Source organism: Chelonoidis abingdonii, chromosome 4, assembly GCF_003597395.2.
Source record: "Chelonoidis abingdonii isolate Lonesome George chromosome 4, CheloAbing_2.0, whole genome shotgun sequence".
NCBI lineage: Eukaryota > Metazoa > Chordata > Testudines > Testudinidae > Chelonoidis > Chelonoidis abingdonii.
Window position 1 is genome coordinate 18,218,616 of NC_133772.1, and position 9,884 is coordinate 18,228,499.

Genomic DNA, 9,884 nt, shown 5'->3' on the forward strand with positions numbered 1-9,884 from the left:
AGGACACGCCCACCCGGCCCGACATCGCCGAAGCTTTTACGCAAGCGCTAAAAATACGCTCTCCCCACCCCCAGCCGAGGCCGCCAATAATACGCATGCGCTGACAGACGTTTCTCTAGGTCTTCTGCGCATGAGTTTATTGACAGGTAAGTCTTGATTTGCTTTCCACCGCCGAATGTTCTGGGCTGTTACCATAGAGAGGGTGCTCCGCCACTCAGCCTAGATAGGTAAATGGATGGAGGTTGCCATCTTTGATGTCCTACTAGACTGTACCAATGGAGGTGGGGCTGTTTAGGAACGGGGTTTACTCACGTTGTGGCCTATCGTTTGGACTCAACTGGCAGAGGCGTGTCACGTGCGCGGGGCGGCCTGTGCTGGTGGGGTCCCTCGAGGGTGCGGGGGCCGCGTATAGGGGGTCTGTGGTGGGGCCAGCGCGGGAGGTAGGGATTGTCCCTGGTAGCCCGTCGAGGGCTCCCTCCCCCGAGGGAGGTGGGGGGAGGGCTGTCGAGGGCCGGCCGCGTGGGCTCCCCCCACACTCCCTCCTGCAGTGGCTCCTGTAGGCAGGCTCCCTTGGTTTTTGTCTGCCCTGCGGTGAGCCTTGAGCATGGTAGTTGTGTACGACTCTCTGCCCTGCACCCCAGTGCCACCAGCCTGGGGTCCTTGTACCTTGAGCCTGCTTGACGCAGACTGATTTTTGTGGGGGCGTTCTTCCCTCGGAAATACCTGCTTGCTCCTGCCTAGTGGTACATCCGCTGGGGGAAGTTTGCTTCTTACAGTCCAGGTCTCCCATGTGTCATCCAGCCTAGTTCTGTGTGCTTAGTATCGTTTATCTTGCAAGGCTTAATAATCATGTTTCTTTTCTTTAACCTTGCAGCAGAAGAAATCCTGGAAACAGCCTCACGTTACCATGGCCAGCCCCCCCTCCAGGGATCAGGCAGACAGAGTATGTAGAAAATTAACTGTTTAATGCAGGTTCCTGCTATTAAATACCCCAGTTTTTATCCTAACTCAGGAAGTGACATTTTTCTCTTAATAAAGTTTTCCAATTGGCATATGCTCTAGAGTTGTGTTATAAGAATATTTGGTTCTGGGGCATGGCTGTTTTTGGGAAGGGGTAGTCTGACTACATCAACGGTCAACAGCTGGTAGGTCCCGATCGAATGGTCGATCGTATAGCATCTGATAGTCCATCACAATCTCTGGCTGCTAAAAGTCTGGTGGCGCAGCAGGGCTAAGGCAGGCTTCCTGCCTGTCCCGGTCCTGTGCCGCTCTCGGAAGCCCCCAGCACTCCTCTGTGGCCTGGGCGGGAGTAGGAGGGATGGAAGGAGAGGAGTCTCTGTGCACTACTCCTGTCTGCAGGCACCACCCCTGCAGCTCCCATTGGCAGGAAACAGGGAACTCCCCTGAGGCTCAGGCTTCGGTTCCCCCTCCTAGGGTCGTGTAGTACAGACAAGTCTCATCTTATGTGGGGGTTCTGTTCCGCGGTTAGCTCGTAAAGCGAAAACCATGTATAGTGAAACACTCAGTGAGTTGAATGGCAGGCAGAATCGCCCATGCTACAGATGCAGTTTTTATATTGTTATTTTTCTTTTTTTCCCCTGTTTTTGCTGACTGTGCAAAGCTGAATTCACGCATGTTAAATGCCCCTAAGAAGCGACCTGCCTGTAATTTTTGTTATCAAAAGGGGGACACTGTGCACTGAAATTTGAGAACCACTGTGTATGTCAACCCAAAGCACAGTTTAGCCCAGTGCTGTTTACTTGAATAAATTATTGCCCCGTTCAATACGTTTGCACTAATTTAACCATACCAATCCAATTTTCTTTAATTTAAACTGGTTTTTCATAAAATGAACTGATCACAAATCATGTAGGTTTTGCAAATGACCTATAGGAAAGGCTGTGCAGCACTTAGCTAATCTTCATTCGTTCATTTGTAAACAGTGTCTCAGTCCAGTCCCCTGTCCACTGTACCATCCTGCCTTGGTTAACTCTCTAATTTTTTTTTCTTCCTTATGTGATTCTGCACAGTGAAGGTGGACCAAAGTTGATTTCTCTCATTTAGCTCCTATTTGTTCTTTTTCAGATCAGGTACATAAAAGGGGACCTTTTTACCTGCCCCAGAACGGACTCGTTGGCTCACTGCATCAGTGAGGACTGTCGCATGGGCGCTGGGATAGCTGTCCTATTTAAGAAAAAGTTTGGTGGCATACAGGAGCTGTTGGATCAGCGTGAGTGATGTCTGTGGGGAGGGGAGGCTACTATAGTCCATGTGCAAGCCTGAGCCTCTAGCAGTAGTTGATGTTTACCTAAAGTATTTATATAACACCAGTCACAGTAGTATCTAGGCACTGATTCTAGGACTGACCATACTGGATCTGTATAAATTTGCTGTGAACTATTTGGGGCAGAGACATGATCCACTTCTGCATTTGTACAGTACCTAGCACAGCAAGCCCCTAAGTCTGACCATGGTTTCTGGGGGCTGCCATAGTATAAATAATAATGAGACCTACAACGTTTATGCTCCCTAGTTTGTTTACAGGGAGAATTTTTGTTACTTAATTTCCAGTTAAAGAGGAAACCAGAGAGAAAAGCCAGCTGCCCATGTATGTTGGTATTTAAATTTGACCTGTTTCCATCTCACTAATTAATGGGATTCCAGTGGGATAGAGTTCAAAACTCACTGATATGAATAAGTTATTGTAGAACCTCAGAGATACGTATGCCAGAGTTAGGAACTGCCCAGTCAACCCCACACCCTCATTTGGAACTGGAAGTATGCAATCAGGCAGTAACGGAGACGGAGTGGGAAAGGGCAAGTACAGTACTGTGTTAAACGTAAACTACTGAAAAATAGAGGGAAAGCAGCATTTTTCCTTCTGCTTAGTAAAGTTTAAAAGTTGTTTTAAGTCAGTGTTCAGTTGTAAATTTTTGAAAGCACACCCGCAACATTTTGTTCAGAGTTACAAACATTTCAGAATTGTGAACACCTCGCTTCCTGAGGGGTTCGTAACTCGGAGGTTCTACTATAGTTCACACATCTGCTGCAGCCCTGGTTTAGCAGTAGTCAGTTAACTGCAAGACTGGGTTAGCCCAGCTGCAACACATTCGAAAAAGCAACAGGAGGGCAGCAGCAACAGAAAAAGCTAAAAACTGAGGGCATGTCTAGACTACGCGCCGTATCAGCGCGTTAAAATCGATTGCTTGGGAATCGATATATCGCGTCTGATCTAGAAGGGATATATCGATCCCTGAGCGCGCTTATATCGATTCCGGAACTCCTCCAACCCCAACAGAGTTCTGGAATCGACATGGCGAGTCGCAGACATCGATCCCGCGCGGTGAAGACGGGTGAATAAATCGATTTTAGATATTCGACTTCAGCTATGCTATTCTCGTAGCTGAAATTGCGTATCTAAAATCGATTTTACCGCGTAGTGTAGACCTGGCCTGAGGGCTTATCCACACTATGGTGCTGCAGCTGCAACTGTAGCACCGTAACCTAGATACTTCCTACAGCGATGGAAGGGGGATTTCTGTCACTATACCTAATCTGCCTCTCCAAGAGGTAGACCGAAGATGCTGAGCATTAGGTCAATCTAATTATGGTGCTCAAAGATGTTTTTCCCACACTGAATGACAATGTCTCTGATCTTTTAATTATTTGTAAAAATAGTTTTGGTTTAGAAAATTCTTTATAATATCTGTTAATTCATTTCTAATCTATTCAGCAGGGTTTGGGAGAATCAGCAGTGAATTGTAGAATTTTAAACACAATTAATGTCGATGCTGTGTTTCACTTTTGTTTTAGAGAAGAAGTCTGGAGAGGTGGCTGTTCTGAAAAGAGATGACAGATATATATATTATCTGGTAAGAAAGGGATGAGAGTCAGGCATTCATTATAATTGAGCCCCACTTCATTTGCATTAAATGGAAGAGAGGTTTTTCTCTAGATTCTCAACAGACATCTCAGCCTTTTAAATAAAGACACAGATTATGAGGACAGGCCAAGCTAGATTTTTCTTTCCGAACTAAACTCAGTACAGCTTGCTACCAACAAGTAATTGAAGGACATTTGAATAGCACATTTCATTTGTGTATGTTACTGTCTGACAATTGTTCAGTAGCCTTTATGTGCAGTGTTGAGGTGTGCTGGCAGGGTAGTAGGGAGATTCTTGTGCTGCTGCCATCCTGCAGATCAGTGGCTGGATGGCTCAGTCGCAGGAATGTTGATCTGGTAGCCTTCATAATTTGCTTTAAAATGTAAAAGCATACAAATGGATATACATTTTGATACTTTTTTTGTTAGTTCAGTGAATTAACTGCTAAAATTTACTCTCGAAATCCTGGCTTATGATTTCCCCACCACCACCTCTCTCTCAAACTATTGGTAATTCCCATTGACCCATATCCTGCTGGTCATGTGAAAACTGGGCCCCTTGTTGTTACACTTGTGCTGAAAAAGCCTCCCCTAGCATGCTGCAATGGGAAGAGTCTGCATTTCCACTCCCTGCCTGAAGTATGGTGTTTATGCTTTAAACAGTTTGTTTGAAACAGGAGCTGCTTGTTTTTTTTCAACTGCTTCCTTGAAAGAATTATTCAAAATATGGGTCTACTGTGTGAGACAGATGTAAGCATAACCCCAGCATTTGGTAATGAGAGAGATTGCAGTTTATCTTTTGACAGGAAAATTTTAAAGAAAAAATGTTTCTCCAAACCAGATTATTGCCTTTTAGAAACGCAGTATTTAGTGCCCTGACCTGCTGTGTCATGTGGCACAGAATTGCAACTAAATGTCTAAATGGTAATAGTTGTACATCTTTGTATTGAAATAACTAGTTAAGTCCAGTCACTAAGAGTATACTAAGAGGTAGTTGATTACCAAAATCCAGGCCACAATTTACTAGAGTTAAGGAGAAAATAGCTTGTACCATTGTTGCTAATGCACTGTTGAACTTTTTAATTTGGACACAGATTACGAAGAAGAAAGTCTCCCACAAACCAACATATGAGAATATGCAAAAGAGTTTAGAAGCCATGAAAACTCATTGTTTGAACAACGGGGTTACTGACATTTCCATGCCTAGGTAAGGGAATTGGAGACTAGAAAGTAAACATTTCATTGTCCTTTGGGCGGAATGGATATTTTAGGAAGTGACCATTTACTGTGAAATAAAGGATCAGATGCCCATTCTTAATATTGTTATATTCAGTTTGGGTTGTACAGCTGAAATCTGATCACAAATGTAATGAGTTCTGTGGCCAGCATGTAGGCCTCGTTATTTCCTTATTTTTGACTGCATTAAGTTAATTTCAAATACATGTAGTTAGTGCTGTGTCAAACCGTAACTGCTTGAAATTGCTGAAATATCAAAGTTGCAACATAATGGGGACTGGCTTATCGCACCTTATTCAGCAACATAATTTTGAATGCCTATATATGTCTAGCTAGGACCCAGTCCCATCATTAATTTAAAACAAGCCTGGGACTAAACTAGGATGGAGAGAGAGGGCTTATTTCAGCTTCAATTAGGGTTCAGTTCTCCTGCACATACACTTTACACTAATTTAATAATAGATTGTAAAGGCTGCACGACAATGCGTAGAGATTCCAAGCTCTTTTAAGGGAATCTGGAACTCTGTCCCTTTTTTTTACTTCTGCAGTAAGTAGAGACTGCTGGAGAGCACTGTGCTGTTGGGGCAGCATATGCTGTATTTAGGTTCTTTTGGTACATAAAGATATAATGGAGAATGTGAATTTGTAGTATTCTGAACAGAGCATCTATAACTTACTGAAGTGCTGAATCCTATTGAGGAAATGCTTGATAAGTCTACGCCTCCAAACAGATGATCACTGCAAATGTGGTCTTGTGACTTGTTTAGCACCAAATTTCCTGCTTTTTCACACCGTTCTTGTGAGATCTTTCAAAGGGACCTTAAAATCGTAGTTACATAAACAAGGTTCTAGGCAGTAATTTACTTTCTTATAGTTAACCTTTGGTACAGCATTTTGAAGATGTGCAGTGCCCAGGAACTGTTTTGTGTTATTACTGCTTTTCTCATGTTGTAAGTTGGCTGTCCCACAGAGAGATGCATGAAACAGGTCATCACATACCTTCTCAACAAGGACAAATGCAAAGTGTTCCTTCCGAAGTGGAGTAATCAGTTGCACACATACAAAATGGGAAATGACTGCCTAGGAAAGAGTACTGCGGAAAGGGATTGGGGGGGGGTATTAGTGGACCACAAGCAAGTCAACAGTGTAACATTGTTGCAAAAAAGTGAACATTCTGGGATGTATTAGGAGTGTTGTAAGCAAGACACAAGAAGTAATTCTTCCACTCTACTCTGTGCTGACTAAGCCTCAACTGGAGTATTGTGTCCAGTTATGGGCACAATGTTTCAGGAAAGATGTGGACAAATTGGAGAAAGTCCAGAGCAACAAAAATGATTAAAAGTCTAGAAAACATGACCTATGAGGGAAGATTGAAAAAACTGGGTTTGTTTAGTCTGGAAAAGAGAAGAGTGAGAGGGGACATAAAGTTTTCAAGTACATAAAATGTTGTTGCGAGGAAGAGAGAGAAAAATTGTTCTTAACCTCTGAGGATAGGACAAGAAGCAAATGGGCTTAAATTGCAGCAAGGGAGGTTTAGGTTGGACGTTACGAAAAACCTCTTAACTGTCAGAGTGGTTATGCAGTGGAATAAATTGCCTAGGAAGGTTGTGGAATCTCCATCACAGAAGATTTTTAAGAGCAGGTTAGACAAACGCTTGTCAGGGATGGTCTATATAATACGTAGTCCTGCCATGAGTGCGGGAGGCTGGACTAGATGACCTCCTGAGGTCCTTTCCTGTCCTACGATTCTCAGCCTATCTGAGACAAGTGTGTATTTTGTTTTTTTTTCCCCCTTCACTTGGGCCAATGAGTTGTAATTGGAGTAATTTCACATTCACGTTCTTTTCATAGATTTTTAATAAGAGACCATTCCATCATCTAGCCTGACCTTCTGTATAACTCAGGCCAAAAGAATGTCACCCAATTAGTCATCTATTGTGCCCAATAACTTTTTTGACTAAAGCATATCTTGCTGAAAGGCATCCAGTCTTGACTGGAAGCCATGAAGAGATGGAAAATCCATTTCCCTTGGAAGTTTATTCCAATGAATGACCACTGTCACTTGACACTTTTTTTTTTTAAACACCTTATTTCTAACTCCAACTTCTGTGGGGTTTTAACTTCCATTGGTTCTTGCTATGCCTTAAAAAGTATCCAGTATTTTTCCCTGAGAAGGTACTTACACCCTCTAATCAAGTCCTTTCCCAATCTTTTTGTGCATTTGTTTGTGAGCTGTACAACATACTCAGTCAGAAACAGCTCATCACAGCCACTTTGGTGTCTTTATTTTCCAGGATCGGATGTGGACTTGACCGTCTGGAATGGGATAAGGTTTCAGCGCTACTTGAGGAAGTGTTTGAGGATACGGACATTAAGATCACAGTTTATGCTCTCTGAACAAAGAGACCTTATGGAGATGATTGTTGATTTCCCTTGCTGTAGATTCAAGTGGCTTGGGAATTGATTTAAAGAAGAAGCTGTGTGTGAAGCAGAGCCCATCTCCTCCTCTTTGAGGAATAATTTACCATTAGGTTTTTCCCAATGGCAGACAGTTGCTTCCAGAGAACTGGCTGGTTTGGAATGTGTTGATTAGAGTTCCAGAATGAAGTATCTAGTATAAACCTTCAGGGTTATATATATCCCTCAGGGATCCTTGCCTGTGAGTCACATAGCCAACCATATGATGTCACTGTTCCTCCACCCTTCAGAATACCCATCTGCTCATAAAGAAATATTTTCTTACGGTGGTGGTTTGTGCGCGTGGAAGTTAGAGCTAGTTTGGCATTTTTTTTTAAATATTCCAGATCTTGAATTTAAGAGTTATATGTATCTGTTTAGTGTGTTGTTTCAGATAATGAAGTGAATCATTGTGGAGATCTGCTGTTTAATTTAAAACAGTAGTGTTTAGCTCAGTCATGGAGATTTCCTCTGTTCTTTTAGTTATTAAAAATTAAAGTATTATCTTTTCAAAACATAAGTGAGGTTTCACGCTTTTATCAGGAGTGTCTCTTAAGCATCATGCTATCAAGTCTCAAGTACATGCTTTTTTAACTCTTGCTATTGAACCAGAGCGCAACCCCTCTGTAAACCCAACTATGTTCACATTTCTCTCTGCCTTCTATATGAAGGCTGAACTTCTCAAGGGAACATAAGTGTATGGGGCATAGATTCCTAGGAGGCTCATTTTGCCCCACGTAGTCAGTACAAGTATCAGCATGCAAGTGTTCTGAGAGATGGGCTAGTATGAAGTAAAGTGGGCTTAGCATTAAATGCATGTATAAGTTTTCATGTTTACTCTTCATCTACTGTATTTATAGATTGCTAGTCATTGTGGGGTCTGTGTCATTCTGTTTCTACATCTGGCATTGCTAAACAGCAATGAACAAATCATTAATAAATAGCATATTGAATCTAGCAGGCCAGCAAAAGGAAGTCCATTACTTTGTGGTGGTCAGTAAACTTCAGATGGAACATCTTTTTTTTTTTTTTTCTTCATGTCCTTACAGTAACTTACCAGGTCTCTCTCTGCAGCATTTGGTTCAAAGGTTATAATTCTGCTGATTTTAGAACCTTGTACTGGAGTGCTTTACCATATATACTGTTAGTACTTGTGGTACGTTTTACTTCTGATATTGTCACAGTGACTAATCTGATTTATTTTTAGGATGCCCATTACTATAGTAACTGAGTGCAAGAGTATAGGAATTCGAGCAGAAGGTAGAATCCCTAATATCTTCTTTTTATCCATGTAATATATGTAAACTCTTCTCTATTCAAATGCTACTAACAGCTGGTGTTGTGTGGGATCCTTTGCATAATTGATGGAGTTCTGCAAATCCCCTTCTCTAATCTTTAAAGGCCTCATGTTTTACTCTCCTCCTTTCGGTTCAAAATGATTGAATCTTTCCAGATCATGAATATCACTCTTTAATTTGTTAGAGGGGTTGCAACTGGATGATTCTGTCTTTCCACTCGTATGTATTGGTAACACCTTAAAAACGCAAAGCCAATATGATTTGTTGACTTTCCTTTTGTCCCTTGTAGAGTTGTTTTTGGTGTATAACTGCTGTAACCAAACATGGAAATAACTTTTTAAAGGATTGAGTTCGACAAATAGAAGCTTGGAAAATTGGGTCTTTAAACAAGCATAAATATGTACCAAAAATATGGGCCTGGATTTAGGTTTTTGTATCTTATTTATATTTGTTGTCTAAATCTAGTAACAAATACAAACAGTAAATCAATAGCAACTGTTTTTGTCTGCTCAGCATATTGATGGTTTCTTATCACTATTCATGTCCTGTGTATTGAAGGCTTTGGCTAGGGTTTGGTGCCAGTGGGAGATTGACATGTAAAACTGTTGGCCGTATTTGTCTTTTCTGCCTCTCTTACCTTCCTGTGGTCTGCTGATATTGCTTGGTGCTGTTGATACAGAAAGTACGGTGAGTCAGAAATTTAACTGGAAATGTAAATCCAATTTGATTCAGGATCTTGGCTGACCAGCCTCCCTATGTGCTTTCCACCCATTCTGTATAGGCTTTATCTGGGATGTCACATGCTCAGATTTTTCTCTCTGTTCCCCTCACGCTCATGTTGGCACTTGAAATTTCTTTGTACCTGGGAATTCCCCCTTCCTATTACACTTTTTCTCAAGTGTGAAACACTTCACTGGTGAGTTATAAGGCCATGGTTCTTCCCCATCAGATTAAATGTAGTAGACCCTGTGTGGAGAAGGGGACGGGGGTGGAATCACAGCTGCTGTGAGT

At 42.0% G+C, this 9,884-nt stretch overlaps 1 protein-coding gene across 5 annotated transcripts; it reads left to right on the forward strand.

The window, feature by feature from the left end:
- Positions 1–20: 20 nt before the first annotated feature.
- On the forward strand, positions 21–9,373 carry OARD1 (O-acyl-ADP-ribose deacylase 1). Of its 5 annotated transcripts, none has more exons than XM_032768522.2 (6): positions 21–146; positions 875–943; positions 2,086–2,230; positions 3,814–3,872; positions 4,977–5,089; positions 7,413–9,373. In XM_032768522.2, exons 2-6 carry the CDS (start codon positions 908–910, stop codon positions 7,513–7,515), a joined length of 456 nt encoding a protein of 151 aa, XP_032624413.1. In that variant the 5' UTR covers positions 21–146; positions 875–907; the 3' UTR covers positions 7,516–9,373. The 5 variants fall into 5 exon arrangements, with proteins under 5 accessions (XP_032624413.1, XP_032624404.1, XP_074921016.1 ...); XM_032768513.1 differs by having other exon boundaries at positions 142–227; XM_075064915.1 differs by lacking the exon at positions 21–146 and adding an exon at positions 213–377.
- Positions 9,374–9,884: the final 511 nt, after the last annotated feature.